This window comes from Melopsittacus undulatus, chromosome 27 (genome assembly GCF_012275295.1).
Source record: "Melopsittacus undulatus isolate bMelUnd1 chromosome 27, bMelUnd1.mat.Z, whole genome shotgun sequence".
Taxonomy (NCBI): Eukaryota; Metazoa; Chordata; class Aves; order Psittaciformes; family Psittaculidae; genus Melopsittacus; species Melopsittacus undulatus.
In genome coordinates, this window is record NC_047553.1 from 162,486 (window position 1) to 183,354 (window position 20,869).

General features: G+C 57.5%; 2 protein-coding genes across 6 annotated transcripts; one reads left to right on the forward strand and one right to left on the reverse strand.

Annotated features, from left to right (window-relative positions):
- The first annotated feature begins 351 nt into the window (after nt 1-351).
- On the forward strand, nt 352-8,947 carry LOC117437779 (cytohesin-2). Of its 5 annotated transcripts, XM_034072411.1 has the most exons (9): nt 352-392; nt 1,062-1,142; nt 1,523-1,635; nt 5,044-5,192; nt 5,977-6,089; nt 6,695-6,773; nt 7,060-7,131; nt 7,892-8,046; nt 8,857-8,947. In XM_034072411.1, the coding sequence occupies exons 3-9, from the start codon at nt 1,575-1,577 to the stop codon at nt 8,942-8,944; spliced, it is 717 nt and encodes a 238-aa protein (XP_033928302.1). In that variant the 5' UTR covers nt 352-392; nt 1,062-1,142; nt 1,523-1,574; the 3' UTR covers nt 8,945-8,947. The 5 variants fall into 5 exon arrangements, with proteins under 5 accessions (XP_033928302.1, XP_033928299.1, XP_033928298.1 ...); XM_034072408.1 differs by lacking the exons at nt 352-392; nt 1,062-1,142; nt 1,523-1,635 and adding an exon at nt 1,727-1,734; XM_034072407.1 differs by lacking the exons at nt 352-392; nt 1,062-1,142; nt 1,523-1,635 and adding an exon at nt 1,804-1,833.
- Nucleotides 8,948-18,094: 9,147 nt separating this feature from the next.
- LOC117437742 (apoptosis regulator BAX) lies at nt 18,095-20,869 on the reverse strand (the record flags this gene model as incomplete). Its single annotated transcript, XM_034072347.1, has 4 exons — nt 18,095-18,574; nt 18,666-18,770; nt 19,320-19,455; nt 20,769-20,869. Coding segments are annotated over 4 exons (444 nt in total), but the record flags the coding sequence as incomplete, so codon positions are not given.

Sequence of the window (20,869 nt, forward strand, 5' to 3'; positions counted from 1 at the left end):
GTTCCTGTACAAGGGGGAGGGGCTCAACAAGACAGCCATTGGGGACTACCTGGGGGAGAGGTGGGGCTGGGGGCGGGGCTTAAGGGAGAGGGGCGGGGCTTAAGGGGAGAGGGGAGGGGCTCAACAAGACAGCCATTGGGGACTACCTGGGGGAGAGGTGGGGCTAGGGGGCGGGGCTTAAGGGGGAGGGGGCGGGGCTTCAGGGGGAGAGGGGAGGGGCTTAAGGGAAAGGGGCATGGCTTCAGGGGGAGAGGGGAGGGGCTTAAGGGGGAGAGGGGAGGGGCTTAAGGGGGCGAGGGGAGGGGCTTAAGGGGAGAGGCTTCAGGGGGAGGGGGCGGGGCTTCAGGGGAGGGGCTCAACAAGACAGCCATTGGGGACTACCTGGGGGAGAGGTGGGGCTAGGGGGCGGGGCTTAAGGGGAGAGGGGCGGGGCTTGAGGGGAGGGGCTTCAGGGGGAGAGGGGAGGGACTTAAGGGGAGGGGCCTACAGGTAAGAGGAGGGGGTTGGAGGAATGAGAGAGCTGAAGGGGAGGGGCTTAACTGGATGGGAGGGGCTTAAGGGGTAGGGGAGGGGCTTAAGATGAAGGGCATAAAGGGGAGGGGCTTAAATCTATAGGGAGAGGCTTATGGAAAGGGGAGGGGCTTACGGGGAAGAGGAGGGGTTTGGAGGAATAGGAGGGGCTGAGCTTAAGGGGAGGGGAGGGGCTTAACGGGATGGGAGGGGCTTAAAGGGAAAGGGAGGGGTTTAGGGGAAGGAGACTGGGTGAGCTTAAGGGGAAGGGGAGGGGCTTAATATGAGGGGAATAAGGGGAGGGGCTTATGGGGAAGGGGGAGGAGCTGAAATCTATAGGGAGTGGGCATGGAAAGGGGAGGGGCTTAATGTAAAGGGGCGTGGCTTCGACAGGCCCCTCCCCTTTGGGGGTGTCTGCAGGAGGTGGCTGGGGCTTGGGGGTGAGTGCTGGGGGGGTGGGGGGTGAGTGGGCGTGGTTTGCGCCGGGTGGGCGTGGTCATGGCGCGGTGGGCGTGGCCTTGGGTGAGACCCCCCCCCCCCCCCGTGCACAGGGAGGAGTTCAACCTGGGGGTGCTCCATGCGTTCGTGGACCTGCACGAGTTCACTGACCTGAACCTGGTGCAGGCCCTGAGGTGAGGATGGGGGTGATGTGGGGCTATGGGGGTGATGGGGGCAATGGGATTAATGTGGGGCAATGGGGGCAATGGGGGGCAATGGGGGAATGGAGTTAATGTGGGGCAATGGGGGCTGATGGGGGAATGGGGTTAAAGTGGGGCAATGGGGGGTGATGGGGTTAATGTAGGGCAATGGGGGTAATGGGGTCAATGGGGGGTAATGGGGTGGAATGGGTTCGAAGGGGTTGCATTGGGGTGCATTGGGTTCAAAGGGGGTGCATTGAGGTCAATGGGGGTGCATTGGGGTCAGTGGGGGTGCATTGAGGTCAATAGGGGTGCATTGGGGTGCATTGAGGTCAATGCATTGGGGTGAATGGAGGTTTTGGGGTCCCCCCCAGGCAGTTCCTTTGGAGCTTCCGGCTGCCGGGGGAGGCACAGAAGATTGACCGCATGATGGAGGCGTTCGCACAGCGATACTGCCTGTGCAACCCGGGGGTGTTCCAGTGCACAGGTAAGGGGGGGGCATTGATACCCATTGACACCTATTGATACCCATTGACACCCATTGACACCCACTGCCTGTGCAACCCGGGGGTGTTCCAGTGCACCGGTATGGGGGGGGCATTGATACCCATTGATACCTATTGATACCCATTGGTACCCATTGACACCCACTGCCTGTGCAACCCGGGGGTGTTCCAGTGCACCGGTACGGGGGGGGCATTGATACCCATTGATACCCATTGACACCCACTGACACCCATTGACAGCCATTGACACCCATTGACACCCATTGATACCCATTGATACCCATTGAGACCCATTGATACCCACTGATACCCATTGATACCCATTGATACCCATTGACACCCACTGCCTGTGCAACCTGGGGGTGTTCCAGTGCACCGGTAAGGGGGTGGCATTGATACCCATTGGTACCCATTGATACCCATTGATACCCACTGACACCCATTGATCCCCATTGATCCCCATTGAGCCCCATTGATTCCATTGAACCCATTGAGCCCTATTGAGCCCCATTGACACCATTGATCCCCATTGATCCCCATTGACCCCCATTGATCCCCATTGATCCCCATTGATCCCCATTGACCCCCATTGACCCCCATTGATCCCCATTGATTCCATTGATCCCCATTGATCCCCATTGACCCCCATTGATCCCCATTGATCCCCATTGATCCCCATTGACCCCCATTGACCCCCATTGATCCCCATTGATTCCATTGATCCCAGACACGTGCTATGTGCTGTCCTTCGCTGTGATCATGCTCAACACCAGCCTGCACAACCCCAAAGTGAGGGACAAGCCCCCATTGATCCCCATTGATCCCCATTGATCCCCATCGATCCCCATTGATTCCCTTTGATCCCCATTGATCCCATTGATCCCCATTGATCCCATTGACCCCAGACACGTGCTATGTGCTGTCCTTCGCTGTGATCATGCTCAACACCAGCCTGCACAACCCCAATGTGAGGGACAAGCCCCATTGATCCCCATTGATCCCCATTGATCCCCATTGACCCCCATTGATGCCCATTGATCCCCATTGATCCCCATTGATCCCCATTGATCCCCATTGATCCCAGACACGTGCTATGTGCTGTCCTTCGCTGTGATCATGCTCAACACCAGCCTGCACAACCCCAATGTGAGGGACAAGCCCCCATTGATCCCCATTGATCCCCATTGACCCCATTGATCCCATTGATCCCCATTGATCCCCATTGATCCCATTGATCCCAGACACGTGCTATGTGCTGTCCTTCGCTGTGATCATGCTCAACACCAGCCTGCACAACCCCAATGTGAGGGACAAGCCCCCATTGATCCCCATTGATCCCCATTAATCCCATTGATCCCCATTGACCCCCATTGATCCCCATTGATCCCCATTGACCCCCATTGATCCCCATTGATCCCATTGATCCCATTGACCCCAGACACGTGCTATGTGCTGTCCTTCGCTGTGATCATGCTCAACACCAGCCTGCACAACCCCAATGTGAGGGACAAGCCCCCATTGATCCCCATTGACCCCCATTGATCCCATTGATCCCCATTGATCCCCATTGACCCCATTGATCCCCATTGATCCCATTGATCCCAGACACGTGCTATGTGCTGTCCTTCGCTGTGATCATGCTCAACACCAGCCTGCACAACCCCAATGTGAGGGACAAGCCCCCATTGATCCCCATTGACCCCCATTGATCCCCATTGATCCCCATTGACCCCCATTGATCCCCATTGATCCCCATTGATCCCCATTGATCCCATTGATCCCAGACACGTGCTATGTGCTGTCCTTCGCTGTGATCATGCTCAACACCAGCCTGCACAACCCCAATGTGAGGGACAAGCCCCATTGATCCCCATTGATCCTCATTGATCCCCATTGATCCCTTTATCCCCATCGATCCCCATTGATCCCCATCGATCCCCATTGATCCCCATTGATCCCCATTGATCCCAGACACGTGCTATGTGCTGTCCTTCGCTGTGATCATGCTCAACACCAGCCTGCACAACCCCAATGTGAGGGACAAGCCCCCATTGATCCCCATTGATCCCCATTGACCCCCATTGATCCCCATTGACCCCCATTGATCCCCATTGACCCCATTGATCCCCATCGATCCCCATTGATCCCATTGATCCCCATTGATCCCATTGATCCCAGACACGTGCTATGTGCTGTCCTTCGCTGTGATCATGCTCAACACCAGCCTGCACAACCCCAATGTGAGGGACAAGACCCCATTGATCCCCATTGATCCCCATTGACCCCCATTGATCCCCATTGATCCCATTGATCCCCATTGATCCCCATTGATCCCTATTGATCCCGATTGACCCCCATTGATCCCCATTGATCCCATTGATCCCAGACACGTGCTATGTGCTGTCCTTCGCTGTGATCATGCTCAACACCAGCCTGCACAACCCCAATGTGAGGGACAAGACCCCATCGGTCCCCATTGATCCCCATTGATCCCCATTGATCCCCATTGACCCCCATTGATCCCCATTGATCCCCATTGATCCCCATCGATCCCCATTGATCCCCATTGACCCCCATTGATCCCCATTGATCCCATTGACCCCAGACACGTGCTATGTGCTGTCCTTCGCTGTGATCATGCTCAACACCAGCCTGCACAACCCCAATGTGAGGGACAAGCCCCCATTGATCCCCATCGATCCCCATTGATCCCCATTGACCCCCATTGATCCCCATTGATCCCCATTGATCCCCATTGATCCCCATTGATCCCCATTGACCCCCATTGATCCCCATTGATCCCATTGACCCCAGACACGTGCTATGTGCTGTCCTTCGCTGTGATCATGCTCAACACCAGCCTGCACAACCCCAATGTGAGGGACAAGACCCCATTGATCCCCATTGATCCCCATTGATCCCCATTGACCCCCATTGATCCCCATTGATCCCCATTGATCCCCATTGATCCCCATTGACCCCCATTGATCCCCATTGATCCCCATTGATCCCCATTGATCCCCATTGACCCCCATTGATCCCCATTGATCCCCATTGATCCCCATTGACCCCCATTGATCCCCATTGATCCCCATTGATCCCCATTGATCCCATTGATCCCCATTGATCCCCATTGATCCCATTGACCCCAGACACGTGCTATGTGCTGTCCTTCGCTGTGATCATGCTCAACACCAGCCTGCACAACCCCAATGTGAGGGACAAGCCCCCATTGATCCCCATTGATCCCCATTGATCCCCATTGATCCCCATTGATCCCCATTGATCCCCATTGACCCCCATTGACCCCATTGACCCCATTGATCCCCATTGACCCCCATTGATCCCCATTGATCCCCATTGATCCCCATTGATCCCATTGATCCCAGACACGTGCTATGTGCTGTCCTTCGCTGTGATCATGCTCAACACCAGCCTGCACAACCCCAATGTGAGGGACAAGCCCTCTGCCGAGCGCTTCGTGGCCATGAACAGAGGCATCAATGACGGCGGGGACCTGCCCGAGGAGCTGCTGCGGGTGGGCGGGGCCTCCGCGCTGCGCTGCCATTGGCTGACGGCGCGGGGAGCCCGGATGGGATTGGCTGGGAGGGGGTGGTGGGAGTGGGAGGGGCGTGGCTTGGAGGGAGAGGGGAAAGGGGCGTGGCTTATATGGGGTGTGACTTAGAGGGGGCGTGGCTTAGAGGGGGCGTGTCTAAGGGTGGGGGTGAAGGGCCGGTAAGTGGGGCTTGTGGCATCTATAGAGGGGCTTATGTGTCTATATATGGGTGTTGTGGGCGGGGCTTATGTGCATGTATATGGGCTTTATGGGCGTGGTTTTCTGCTATGGGAGGGGCTTATGTATCTATATATGGGAGTGGTTTATTATGGGAGGGGCTTGTGTGCATGTATATGGACTTTATGGGCGTGGCTTTCTCCTATGGGAGGGGCTTATGTGTCTATATATGGGCATTATGGGTGTGGTTTATTGTGGGCGGGGTTATGTGACTACATATGGGCTTTATGGGCATGGTTTGTTGCTATGGGTGGGGCTATGTGTCCATATATAGATCAGATGGGCGTGGTTTACTGCTGTGGGCGGGGCTTGTGGCTATGTGGGCGGAGTCAGTTGCTGTGGGCGGGGCTTATGCATCTCTATATGGACTATAGCTGTGATTTGCTATGGGCAAGGTTTGTGTGTCTATATATGGATTGTATAGGTGTGCTTTCAACCTGTGGGTGGGGCTTGGGGCTCTGTGGACGGCTCTGATTGGTTGGGGAGAGGGGGGCGTGTCCGGGCCTGACCCCGCCCCCTCGCCCCATAGAACCTCTATGAGAGCATCCGGAGCGAGCCCTTTAAGATCCCAGAGGACGATGGCAATGACCTGACCCACACCTTCTTCAACCCGGACCGGGAGGGGTGGCTGCTGAAGCTGGGTGAGCCCCCCCCAATGTACCCCTATGGGGCTGCCCCACTGCCTGGCTCCCAATGGGGGGTTATTCCCAGGCACACATAACTGACGGTACCTCTTTCTGCCCCCCCATCTATGTGCCCCCCTATTCCCCTCCATCACCCCCCACATTGTCTCCCCATCACCCCCCAATTCCCTTCCCATCACAACCCCATTGTCTCCCCATCACCCACCATTGTCTCCCCATTACCCCCCATCCCTCCCCATCACCCCCCATTGTCTCCCCATCACCCCCCCGATTCCATTCCCATCACCTCCCGATTCCCTTCCCATCACCCCCCCATTCCACCCATCACCCCCCCATTGTCTCCCCATTACCTCCCCATCCCTCCCCATTACCCCCCATTGTATCCCTATTACCCCCATTCCCTCCCCATCACCCCCTTTTCCCCTCCATTGCTGCTGATGCCCACCCCTCCCCCCCCAGGAGGTAGGTGCCCCCCCCCCCCCTTTATCCATCCCCTTCCCCCTCCCATCCCCCTTTGGAGCCCCCCCAAATGTGGCTCCATAGGGACCCCCCCCCCCCCCCCCCCATCAACCCCCCCCCCCTCCCACCGTGCCCCCCCCCCACAGGTGGGCGGGTGAAGACGTGGAAGCGCCGCTGGTTCATCCTCACTGACAACTGCCTCTATTACTTCGAGTACACCACGGTGAGAGCCCCAAAACACCCCAAAATACCCCAAAACACCCCAAAATCAGCCCAAAACACCCCAAAATCAGCCTAAAACACCCCAAAATACCCCAAAACACCCCAAAATCAGCCCAAAATACCAAAAAATACCCCAAAAATCAGCCCCAAACCACCCAAAATACACCAAATCACACCAAAATACACCAAATTTCCCTAAATCACCCCAAAATCAGCCCCAACCCACCCCTGGGCTGCTCTGAGCCCCAATGGGACCCCCCTCATCCCTGTGTCCCATCCCCCCCCAGGACAAGGAGCCACGTGGGATCATCCCATTGGAGAACCTGAGCATCCGGGAGGTGGAGGATCCCCGGAAGCCGGTGAGAGCCCCCCCAGTGCCCCCCATTGACACCCATCACCCCCATTGACCCCCAGTGACCCCCATTGACCCCATCACCCCCATTGACCTCATTACCCCAACTGACCCCTATTACCCCCATTTCCCCTATTACCCCCATTCTCCCCATTGACCCCATTACCCCCATTGTCCTCATTCCTCCCATTACCCCCATTTCCCCTATTACACCCATTGCCCCCATTACCCCCATACCCCCCCATTGATCCCCATACCCCCCATTGACCCCATTACTCCAATTGACCCCCATTACCCCAATTCCTCCCATTACCCCCATTGCCCCCCATTGACCCCATTACCCCAATTGACCCCCATTACCCCCATTTACCCTATTACCCCCATTCCCCCCATTCCCCACCATTACCCCCATTGACCCCCATTCCTCCCATTAACCCCATTTCCCCTATTACCCCCATTGACCCCATTGCCCCCATTGAGCCCCATTACTCCCATTGCCCCCATTACCCCATTGTCCCCCATTACCCCATTGACCCCCATTACCCCATTACCCCCATTGTCCCCCATTAACCCATTGACCCCCATTGTCCCCATTGACCCCCATTACTCCCATTGCCCCCATTACCCCATTACCCCCATTGTCCCCCATTAACCCATTGACCCCATTGACCCCATTACCCCCATTGACCCCCATTGCCCCATTGCCCCCATTGACCCCATTGCCCCCCTGCTGACCCTTGCCCCCCTGCTGACCCTTGCCCCCCCAGCACTGCTTCGAGCTCTACATCCCCAACAACAAGGGGCAGCTGATCAAGGCCTGTAAGACGGAGGCCGACGGGCGCGTGGTGGAGGGGAACCACGTGGTGTACCGCATCTCTGCCCCCACCCGCGAGCAGAAGGACGAGTGGATCAAAGCCATCCAGTGAGTGCCCAAAACGGACCAAAACTGGCTTGAAACGGCCCAAAAATGGGTCAAAACGGCCCAAAACTGGCTCAAAACGGCCCAAAAATGGCTTGAAATGGCCCAAAAATGGCTCGAAACAGCCCAAAACCTCCTCCGAATAGCCCAAAACGGCCCAAAGACCACCCCAGAATGGCTCAAAACGGCCCAAAAATGGCTTGAAACGGCCCAAAAATGGCTCAAAACAGCCCAAAAATTGCTCGAAATGGCCCAAATACGGCTCAAAACGGCCCCAAAATGGCTCAAACCAGCCCCAAACCAGCTCAAAACGGCCCCAAACCGGCTCTAAACGGCCCCAAAATGGCTCAAAACTGCTAAACCACACAAAAAATGGGGTAAAATGCAGCGAAACTGGCTCAAAACACCCCCAAAATGGGCTTAAACACCCCAAAACCGGCTCAAAACGGGCTCAAAGCAGGCTCAAACCAGCCCAAAACGGCCTCAAACACCCCCAAAATGGGCGAAAACACCCCAAAAGGGGCTGAAACACCCAAAAAGGGCCAAAACACCCCAAAAATGATGCAAAAACGCCCCCAAAACGGCACCGGGGTCCCCATCTCCGGAAGGACCGGGCCGTACCAAAGCGCTACGGGAGGGGGGGAACCAGCAGAACCGCCCACTTTAACCCCACCCCTTGGGGACTCCAAACCCCCCCCCGGACCCCAACCCCCCCCTCAGGGACCCCCAAAAACCCCATTGAGGACCCCAAAACCCCCTTGGGGTCCCCAAAGGCCTCTTGGGGACCCCCCAATGCCCCCGTTTCCCCCCCAGGGCCGCGGTGAGTGTGGACCCCTTCTATGAGATGCTGGCAGCCCGAAAGAAGAGGATCTCGGTCAAGAAGAAGCAGGAGCAGCCATGAGGGGGGGGGACCCCGGACCCCCCCCCCCGAACCCCCCCATGGCCATGGGGACCCCCCACAATGGGGGGGCACAAGGACAATGAGGACAAACAGGACCCCCCCCCCCACCCGGACCACAATGGATGCTCCCAGGACCCCCCCCAGGACCACAATGGATGGTCCCAGACCACCAGGACCCCCCCCGGACCACAATGGATGCTCCCAGAATCTTAAGGGAACCCCACAAGGACACCCCCACATCATTGCAATGGAACCGCCCAATGACAATGAGGGACTCCCCCCCCCCCCCAGTACCACAATGGATGCTCCCAGGACCCCCCCAGGACCAGAATGGATGCTCCCAGGAGCACCAGGACCCCCCCCCCCCCAGGACCACAATGGATGCTCCCAGGACCCCCCCAGGACCAGAATGGATGCTCCCAGGCCACCAGGACCCCCCCAGGACCACAGTGGATGCTCCCAGGACCACTAGGACCCCCCCAGGACCACAATGGATGCTCCCAGGACCACAAGGAGCCCCCCCGGCGCCACAATGGATGCTCCCAGACCACAAGGACCCCCCCTCCCCCAGCACCACAATGGATGCTCCCAGGACCACCAGGACCCCCCCAACCCTTAATGGATCCCCCCCAACCCCTTTTGAGGTGGGGGGGTCACAGTGACTCGGACCCTCCCATTGGACACACGTGGGGGGGGGATGCGCGCACGCGTGGGGCTTCTGCTGGGCAGAACCCCCTCCTACCCCCCCCCAATGCCTCCCATTTTGGGGGGGGGGTTCTCTGTGCTCCCCCCTCCCCTTTATTTATGGCTCTGCCCCATTAAAGCTGCCCCACTGAGGGGGGGTCCGGTACCATTGGGGGGGTTGGGGGGGGGGGTCAGCATCTTCGTGTCAGGTTTTATTACATGGTTTGGGGGGAAAAAACATCATTTTGGGGGTGAAGGAGGCGCCCCCCCCCTCCCCCCCACCAAGGGGGTGTTGGGGGGCCCCATTGGGGTGGGGGGGGCAGGGAGGGGACCCCTAAATGAGAACCAAAGGGGGTGGTGGGGGGTTTGGGGGGGAACCTATGGGAGGGGTGTAAAGGGATGGGGAGGTCCCATTGGGGGAGGGGTAACATTGGGGGGGGGCAGGGAATGGGAAAGTACCATTAAGGGGGGGGGGGCAGGGAATGGGGAGGTCTCATTGGTGGAGGGCAGGGGATGGGAAGCCCCCATTGGTGGAGGGCAGGGGATGGGAAGCTCCCATTGGTGGAGGGCAGGGGACGGGAAGCTCCCATTGGTGGAGAGCAGGGGATGGGAAGCTCCCATTGGTGGAGGGGAGGGAATGGGAAGCTCCCATTGGTGGAGAGCAGGGGATGGGAAGCTCCCATTGGTGGAGGGGAGGGAATGGGAAGCTCCCATTGGTGGAGAGCAGGGGATGGGAAGCTCCCATTGGTGGAGGGCAGGGATGGGAAGCTCCCATTGGTGGAGGGCAGGGATGGGTCGGTCCCATTGCGGGGGGGGGGGTGTCAGGTGCAGGGCTGGAAGGGCCGGGCTGTGACCCCCCCGTGCAGCTCCAGCGCCGGACGGGTCCATGCCAGCAGGTCCGGGGGGGGGCGAGCGCCGCATGTGGCCACTGCAGCCACCTCGGGGGGGGTCAGGACCCTGCCCCACAGCTCCAGCCCCGACAGAGACCCCTGGAATGACTGAGAGGCGTCAAAGCGGCCACCGAGGGAGTCCTGAGGGACAGAGACCATAGAGACCATAGAGAGACCCCATAGGGACCATAGAGACCATAGAGACCATAGAAACCATAGAGACTATAGAGACCATAGAGACCATAGAGAGAATAGAGACCCATAGAGACCAGAGACCATAGAGACCCATAGGGACAGAGAGAGCATAAAGACCATAGAGAGCATAGAGACCCATAGAGAGACCATAGAGACCCCATAGATACATCATGCAGACTCTATATACCTTATAGACCACATATATCCCCCATATATCTCATATATACCCATATACCCTCCTATACACCCCATATCCTATATACACCCCATGTACACCCCATATATCCAATATTCACCCCATACACCCCATATATACCCCATATAGACCCCATTTACCCCATATATAGCCTCTATATACCCCATATACCCCATATAGACCCTATATCCCTTTTACCCCTATATATACCCCATTTACCCCCATATACCCCCCATATATACCCCATATACCCCCATATATACCCCATATAACCCCATATATACCCCATATACCCCCATATATACCCCATATATACCCCATATCCCCCCATCCCCCCCTTACCTGCTCCTGCCCCACCACCAGGACCCCGCCCGCTCTCAGCACGTGACCCGGCGCCAGCCCCGCCCCCACCCCGCGGGGGGCCCCGTCCTGGAAGCTGCGCCACGTGCCCCCCGCCGACGACCACGTGACGCACACGTGATGCCAGCGGCCCGGGGTGGGCGACAGCGACAGCGCCACCGCCTGGAGGGGAGGAGCAAGGGCGCAATTACACGTGTATAGGGCCCTATATGTGCCCTATGCATACCCTATACATACCCGTATGTACATCACATGTACAGCCATTAAATACCCCATATACCCCATACATACCATATATATATCATATTTACCTCCTATATACCTCCTATATCTCATATACCCCATATAGACTCCATATATATCATACATACCTCATATACATCCTATATATCTATTATGTATCCCATATATACTGTTATATATATCACGTATACCCCATATATACATCATATATGCTCCATGTATATCCTGTATACACCCCGTCAATACCCCATACACCTCATATGCCCCATATAACCCGCATATATCCCATATATACCCCATGAACACACCATATATCCCATATATGTATCCTATATACCCCCACGTATATCATATACCCCATAGAGACACCACATATATACATCATATATTGCCCCATATAGACCCCATATACACCCCATATGGACTACCTATAGACCCCATATACATCCATATAGACCCCATACAGACCCCCTACAGACCTCATATACATCCCATATAGATCCCATATAGTCTCCCTATAAACTCCATATACATCCTCTATAGACCCCATGAAGACCCCCCCATAGACCCCCTTATAGCCCCCCTATAGACCCCATATAGATCCCCTACAAACCTCCATATAGACCCCATATAGACTCCCTATAAACTTCATATACATGCCAAATAGACCCCATATGGATCCCCTATAGACCTCCATATACATCCCCTATATCCCCCCATAGACCCCCCATAGCCCCCTATACCCCCCCCATAGACCTCCCATAGCCCCACTGTAGACCCCATATAGATCCCCTACAGACCTCCATAAACATCCCCTATAGCCCCCTATATCCCCCCATAGATCCCCCCATAGCACCCCCATATCCCCCCATAGACCCCCCTATAGACCCCATATACATCCCCTATATCCCCCCCATACCCCCCCCACCCCCCCCGTACCTGGTCATTGACGAGCAGCTCCAGGGGCCGCCCCCCCCACGCCAGCAGCACCAGCTCATTGGGCTGCCCGGGGGCCGCGTACGAGAAGGGGGTTCCGAGCCCAGCGGCGCCCCCTGCCGGGCGCAGCCAGCAGCACACGGACACGGCCGCCAGGGGGCGCCGCAGAACCGGCCCCCGAGCGACGGCGAACTGGTAGTTGGTGCGGAGGGGGAAGGACAGCAGGAAACCGGAGGGGGGGGCTGGGGGGCGAGGGGGGTAAGGGGGGATGGGGGTGATGGGGGCGATGAGGGAATGGGGGTGAATGGGGAGGCAATGGGGATGAATGGGGAGGCAATGGGGGTGAATGGGGGTAATGGGGGTGAATGGGATAATGGGGGTAATGGGGGTGATGGGGGTAATGGGGAGAATGGGACAATGGGGGCAATGGGGGCAATGGGGTGTAATGGGATAATGGGGGTGAGGGGGGAATGGGGGTGAATGGGATAATGGGGGCAATGGGGGGTAATAGGGGTAATGGGGGTAATGGGAGCAATGGGGGTGAATGGGGTAATGGGGGCAATGGGAGGCAATGGGAGTGATGGGGATAATGGGAGCAATGGGGGTGAATGGGATAATGGGGGTAATGGGGGAATGGGGGTGAATGGGGATGAATGGGGAGGCAATGGGGGTGAATGGGGGTGATGTGGGGTAAAGGGTGTGAATGGGGGTGAATGGGACAATGAGGGCAATGGGGGGTAATTGGGGAATGGGGGTGATGGGGGTGAATGGGGAGGCAATGGGGGTGAATGGGGGTGATGTGGGGTAACGGGTGTGAATGGGATAATGGGGAGAATGGGGGGGAATGGGGGTGATGGGGGGAATGGGACAATGAGTGGGAATGGGGGCAATGGGGGATAATGGGACAAAGGGGGGAATGGGGGGTAATGGGGGGCAATGGGGGAATGGGGGGAATGGGGGTAATGGGGGTGAATAGGAGGTAATGGGGGTGAATGGGGGTAATGGGCAATGGGGAGCAATGGGGGATAATGGGGAGGCAATGGGGGTGAGTGGGATAATGGGGGGAATGGGGGCAATGGGGGGCAATGGGGGTGAATGGGGAGGTAATGGGGGGAATGGACAATGGGGGGGAATAGGATAAGGGGGGGACTGTGGATAATGGGGGGAATGGGAGGTAATGGGCAATGGGGGGTAACGGGGAAGCAATGGGGGTGAATGGGATAATGAAGGGAATGGGGTGAATGGTGGTGATGGGGGTAATGGGGCAATGGGAATAATGAGCAGTAATAAGACAATGGGAGGTAATAGGGGCAATTGGGGGCAATGGGGGTGATGGGGTAATGGGGGGAATGGGGAGCAATGGGGGCAATTGGAGGCAATGGGGATTGTGGGAGCAATGGGGGCAATGGGGGGGTCACATTACTTGGGGCGCTCAAAGGCTGGGCCCCAGGGAGCCAGCCTTGGGGTCCCACCAATGGGGGTCCCCATCCTTGGGGTCCCCCCCCCTCACCTTTATCCTTGTCCTGGGGGTCTCCATGCTCCTCAGGGTCATCGTGGTCCTCATCCTCCTCGTGCTCCTTGTGGTCGCCATGGTGACGGCGCCAGGGATGCTCCTCGTGGTGGTTGCCATGGTTCCCATAGTGGTTGCCATGGGGGTACCCGGCGTGGTTGCCATGGGCATCCTCAAAGGGGTTGTTGCTGTGCTTGCTGTGGTGCTGGTTGCCATGGTGACCATAGTGGTTGCTATGGAGGAAGCCGTGCTGGGCCTGATGGTGATGGTCGCCAGGCTTGCTGTGGTTGCCATGGTGACCGTGGTTGTCGCCATGGAGGATGCTGTGGTCCCCGGCCTTGCTGTGGTCGCCATGGTGACCATGGTGGTTGCCATGGAGGATGCTGTGGTCCCTGGTTTTGCTGTGGTCGCTATGGTGACCATGGTGGTTGCCATGGAGACCCTCGTGGTGGTTGCTATGGAGGATGCTGTGGTCACTGAACTTGCTGTGGTCGCCATGGTGACTGTCATGTTTGCCATGGTGACTGTGGTGGTTGCCATAGAGACCATCATGGTGGCCACTATGCTTCTCATGGTCGCCATGGTGACCGTGGGGGCTGCTATGGAGGATGCTGTGATGGTTGCCATGGTCCCCGGCCTTGCTGTGGTCGCCATGGTGGTTGCCATGGAGACCCTCATGGTGGTGGCTATGGAGGATGCTGTGGTGGTGACCATGGTCCCTGCTCTTGCTGTGGTCGCCATGGTGACCGTGGTGGTTGCCATAGAGACCATCGTGGTGGCCACTATGCTTCTCATGGTCGCCATGGTGACTGTGGTGGTTGCTATGGAGACCCTCGTGGTGGTTGCTATGGAGGATGCTGTGGTGGTTGCCGTGGTCCCCGGCCTTGCCGTGGTCGCCATGGTGCCCGTGGTGGTCACCATGGTGATGGCCGCTGTGGTGGTTGCCATGGGGATGCTGCTTGGGGTTGTGGTCGCCATGGTGCCCACGGCCGTTGCCATGGGGACCGGTGTTGTTGCCATGGGGATGCAGCTGCAGCTCCAGCAGCCGGATCTTCTTCTGCAGGGCCTCCCGCAGGCCCGAAGCGTTGCGGCTCTGCCGGGACCCCGACACTGACCCACGGCTGCCCCATAGAGCCCCATAGACCCCCCATAGAACCACATAGTGCCCCATAGACCCCCCATAGAACCCTATAGTGCCCCATAGACCCCCCATAGAACCCTATAGTGCCCCATAGACCCCCCATAAAACCCCATAGTGCCCCATAGACCCCCCATAGAACCCTATAGTGCCCCATAGACCCCCCATAAAACCCCATAGTGCCCCATAGACCCCCCATAGAGCCTCACAGACCCCATCTGCCCCCATAGAGCCCCACAAAACCCCATATCCCAACCCATAGAGCCCCATAAACTGCCCCATGGACCCCCATAGACCCCCATAGCATGCCCCATCCACCCCCATCCCCCCACCTCTCCCCTGCCCTTCCCCCCCCCCCCGGATATCATTAAGCCCTTAATCCGCCCCTCCCCCCCACGGTCAAGAAGAGGCCAAGAAGGGGGGGAGGGGAAGGTCAGTGTGGGGGGAGGGGCATGAGGATAATGCACCCATAGAGGCCTGCCCCATAGACCCCATTGCTCCCATTGCCCCCATTGCCCTTTACCCCCATTACCCCCATAGAGCCCCATTACCACATAGGCCCCATTGCCCCCATTACCCCCACAGCCCCCATGACCCCATAGCCCCCTTTACCCCCATGACCCCCATTACCCCATTACCCCCATAGACCCCATGACCCCCATGACCCCCATTACCTGCAGCTGCCTCAGCCGCTGCCTCAGCCCCTCCAGCGCTCTCTGTGCCCCCCCCTCCTCTTCATCCTCCTCCTCCTCCTCCTCATGGGGGGTGGGGTCTCCCTCCCCCCCCTCCCCCCCCCCCTCCCCCTCCCCCCCCCCCCATGGCCCCTCCCCCTCTCGGCCTCGCATCGCCCGAGCTTGGCCGCGAGCTCCAGCGCCGCCTCCCGCTGGCGCACGAGCGCCTCGCGCAGGCGCAGGACGGTCCCGACCGGGTCCCGGCTCCCCCCCCCCCCCCCCCTCCCCGTAGGGGTCTTGGTACGGGCCGGGGTCCGCGCATGCGCTGTCAGCGGGGATCGGGGTGCAGAGGAACCGCGGGGGGGGGGGCTCGGAACGAACCACCCCCAGGAGCAGCAGCAGAGCGAGGGGGGGCATGGCCGGGACCCCCCCTCCCCCCCCACAACGGGGCCTCCCCTCCCCCCCCACCAGCACCGGGACCCCCCCTGCCCCCCCCCAACACCGGGAACGGGACCGGGACCTCCCCCCCCCCCCCGTACCTGGAGCGGGAGCGCGCGCGGTGAGCGCGGAGGGATGAATGGGGATTAACGGGGGAGGGAGAGGGCGGGGCCGAGAGGGGCGGGGCCGAGGGGCGGGGCTTAAAGGTGCACGTGACCGGGGTGTGAGGGAGGAGCGGAGATTGAGGGCGGTTTAATGAGGTGTTAATTAGGGATTAATTGGACATTAATGAGGTGTTAATTAGGGATTAATAGCAGTTAATTATGGATTAATTGGACATTAATAAGGCACTAATTAGGGATTAATGGGCGTTAATTAGTGATTAATTGGATATTAATGAGGCATTAATTAGGGATTAACGGGCGTTAATTAAACATTAATGAGCTATTAGAGCTCAAATAAGGTTAATTAGAGATTAATTACATATTAATGAGACGTTAGAGAGTAATAGAACATTGCTTAGATATTCATGATGCAGTATTCAATACATTATTAATGAAAAACTAATCCTATTAATTACATATTAACACACTGCTAATTAGAGATTAATTAGCGTTTAATAGAAATCAACACTAAATAGAAATCAATAGAGTCATTAAGGTGAGATCAATGGGACATTAAACATTAATAGATCATTCAATAGCAATTAACAGCTCATTAATTAGATGTTAATGACTTATTAATGATTAATGAATCGTTAAATAGTAAAAAATTCATTAATTAGTATTGTCTCATTGGTTAGTGATTAATGGCTTTTTAATTAGCTCTTAAGGGCTAATTAATTATTGGTTAGTGGCTCATTAATTACGGTTTAAAGGTTCATTAGGCAACAGTAAATAGACCATTAATTAATTATTAATGTCTCATTAATTACTGTTTAATAGCTCATTAATTCACATTAATTACTAATTCATTAGTGATTAATGGCTCATTAATGAGGTGTTAATGGCCCATCAGCCCTCAATACCGCGGGTTAGGCCCCTCCCCCTTGGCCGCTTCCATTCCCCCCATGGGGGTGCTCAGGGTAAGCCCATTGCGGTTGGGGGGGGGGGGGGGGGTGGGGCAGGGGTTTTTGGGGTGTTTTTGGGGTGTTTTGAGGGCAGGGGGGTCCCGGGGTCACAATTTCCCATTTTTATCCTTTTTCCCTTTTATTTCGACATCAAAAATTCCCCAAAAATACAAAAAAATACAAAAAGAAGAGCAAGAAAAAATCAATCACAAAGTAGGGAGGGGGGGAGGGTCCCGGTGACGTCATCACGTCGTGACGTCACCCCCCCGAAACGGGGGGGGGTGTCAAAGGTTTGGGGGGGGGGCTCGCAGCACTTTTGGGTCGTTGATTGTGTCAATGGGGGGGTTTAAAGGGGGGGGGCCCCCCCATAGAGGCACCAAAGGGGGGGGGGTAAAGGGGACCTTGGGGGGTGGGGGGGTTATTGCACATGGGGGGGTCACTGGGACCCCACCCCCCACCCCCTATTCATTACATGGGGGGGAAGCTCTGGGGGGGGGGCCCCCCAGAAGGGGACCCCAAAAGGGGGAATGGGGGAAATGGGGGGGGGGGGGGGGGTTGGGGGGGTCATTTGGGGGAGTTAATGTGGGTGTTAATGGGGGATTTAATGGGGGGGGATCAAAGGGGAGACCATTGGGGGTGTCATGGGGGAGTCAATAGGGGGGTTCCCCTATGAGGGGTGTCATGGGGGGGGTCCCCTATGGGGGGGGGGAGTCATTGGGTGGTCAATGGTGGGAGGGGCTGCAGGGGATGTCATTCATTGGAGTCCCCTATGGGGGTTGTCAATGGAGAGGTCCCATACAGGGGGGTCAATGGGGGGGGGGGGGTCAATGGAGGGGTCCCCTATAGGGTTGTCAATGGAGAGATCCCCTATAGGGTTGTCAATGGGGGGGTCCCCTATGGGGGGATCAATAGGGGGGTCCCCTATAGGGTTGTCAATGGAGAGATCCCCTATAGAGGGGTCAATAGGGGAGTCCCCTATAGGGTTTTCAATGGGGGGGGTCCCCTATAGGGTTGTCAATGGAGAGGTCCCCTATGGGGTGATCAATAGGGGGTCCCCTATAGGGTTGTCAATGGAGAGGCCCCCTATGGGGGGATCAATAGGGGGGTCCCCTATAGGGTTGTCAATGGAGAGGTCCCCTATGGGGGGATCAATAGGGGGGTCCCCTATAGGGTTGTCAATGGGGGGTCGTCCCCCCCTCTATGACATCTTCCATATGGTGAGGGATGCAGTGAGGACCCCGGCAGCGAAGAGGGTGAGCGCCTGCCAGGAGGGGGCGAGCGAGGACGACAGCAACCCGTCCTGGGGGGGCACAGAGACACGGGGGGGTCACCACGGCCCCATTACCCCCCATTGCCCCCCATTACCCCCCCATTGCCCCGAATGGACTCACCCATCCGCCCTGCGCCTGGATCCAGCCCAGGACATGCTCCCGCAGGTATTCCATGGTCCAGGCCAGGATGGTCCTGACCAGCTCCGGGAGCCGGGCACAGAGCGCCTGCAGGGGAGGGGGGTCAATATGGCATGGGGGGGGTCCCCAAGGGTCCTATGGGGGCGGTTAAGGGGGTCCCAAGAGGGTTTTGGGGGGGTTTTTAAGGGGGTTTTGGGGCATCCCAAATGGTTTTAGGGGGGGTTTAAGGGGGTCCAATAGCGTCCCTACGGGGGTTTAAGGGGGTGCAAAAGGGTTTTGGGGTGGGTTTTAAAGGGGCCCTAAAAGGGTTTTTTGGGGGGCTTAAGGGGTTTTAAGGGGGTTTGGGGGGTCCCAAAGGGTTTTTTGGGGGGTGTTTAAGGGGCTTTTTAGGGGTCCCAAAAGGGTTTGTGGGGGGTTAAGGGAGTTTTTTTGAGGGGTAAGGGGTTTTTTGGGGGTCCCAAAGGGTTTTGGGGTGGGTTTTGGGGGGGGTTCAGGGGGGTTTTGGGGTTCCCAAAGAATTCTGGGGGGGGGGTTAAAAGGGTTTTTGGGGGTCCCAAAGGGTTTTTGGGGGTGTTTTTGGGGGTGTTTTGGGGCTGTTTTTGGGGTGTTTCGGGGGTGTTTGGGGTCCGGACCCACCTTGAGCACCAGTTTGCAGGCAAAGTAGAACAGGGCAACAACTCGGCCCCAGTTGAAGGCTCCATCAGAGAACATCTCAGCTGCCACCTTAAAGAAGAGCTCCTTGGGGGCCTCGCAGCCCACGTCCTCGATTATCCTGCGGGGCACAGGGCCAATCAGGAGCCAGCAGGAGCCGGCATGGGCCAATCAGGAGCCGGCAGGAGCTGGCATGGACCAATCAGGAGCCGGCAGGAGCTGGCAGGGACCAATCAGGAGCCAGCAGGGACCCCCCCATGCTTTGAATGGACCCAGCTAGATACTCCCATAGAGCCCCCCTATTGACCCCCCCTAGACACCCCTATAACCCCCCCCCCCACAGGCTCTATAGCCCCCCCATAGGCCCCCTAGACACCCCCATAGGCACCCCATAGACCCTCCATAGGCTGATGTAGGGCCCCTGTAGACCCCCCTAGAAACCCCCCCATAGGCCCTATAGCCCTCATAGCCCCTTACAGACCCCTATAAACTCTCCATAGCCTCCCCCCCCATAGCCCCCTATATGCTCCCTTAGACCCCAAATAGAACCACTCACCATAACCCCCTACACTCCCCTCACAGAACTCCCCCTATAGACCCCATAGAACTGCCCCCATAGCTCCCATAGAACTGCCTCCATAGCCCCCTATAGCCCCCCACAGAACCCCCCCATAGACCCCACAGTACTCTCCCTATAGCCCCCACAGAACTCCCCCTATAGCCCCCATAGAACTCCCTCCATAGCCCCCTACAGACCCCATAGAACTCCCCCCATAGGACTCCCCCTATAGCCCCCATAGAGCTCCCCCCATAGCCCCCATAGGACTCCCCCTATAGCCCCCATAGAGCTCCCCCCATAGCCCCCACAGTACTCCCCCTATAGCCCCCATAGAACTCCCCCCATAGCCCCCTATAGCCCCCATAGAACTCCCCCCACAGAACTCCCCCATAGCCCCCATAGAACTCCCCCCATGGCCCCCACAGAACTCCCCCCATGGCCCCCACAGAACTCCCCCTATAGCCCCCACAGAACTCCCCCTATAGCCCCCATAGAACTGCCCCCATAGCCCCTGTAGAACTCCCCCTATAGCCCCCATAGAACTGCCCCCGTAGCCCCCTACAGACCCCATAGAACTCCCCCCATAGCCCCCACAGCCCCTATAGAACTGCCCCATACAGGCCCCATAGAACTCCCCAAATAGCCCCATAGAACTCCCCCTATAGCCCCATATAGCCCCATAGCCCCCATATCCCCATAGCCCCCTATAGCCCCATAGCCCCCATAGCCCCCTATAACTCCATAGCCCCATAGCTCCCCCATAGCCCCATAGCCCCCATAGCCCCCTATAACCCCATAGCTCCCCCATAGCCCCATAGCCCCCATAGCCCCATAGCCCCCTATAACCCCATAGCCCCATATAGCCCCATAGTCACCTCTGCAGCTCCGCGTTCCTGTCCAGCTCATCCCCGATCCTCCGCAGACACTCGCTGAGCCTCTTGGTGTCGGGCGCGCCCCGCCCAGGCCCCGCCCCTGG

Excerpts from the sequence above, each read along its gene's own strand:
- LOC117437779 (XM_034072411.1), top strand. The coding sequence starts at position 1,575 with ATGATGGAGGCGTTCGCACAGCGATACTGCCTGTGCAACCCGGGGGTG. Across the intron at positions 7,132-7,891 it reads TGGAGGATCCCCGGAAGCCG|CACTGCTTCGAGCTCTACAT; the intron begins GTGAGAGCCCCC and ends TTGCCCCCCCAG. Across the intron at positions 8,047-8,856 it reads GAGTGGATCAAAGCCATCCA|GGCCGCGGTGAGTGTGGACC; the intron begins GTGAGTGCCCAA and ends TTTCCCCCCCAG.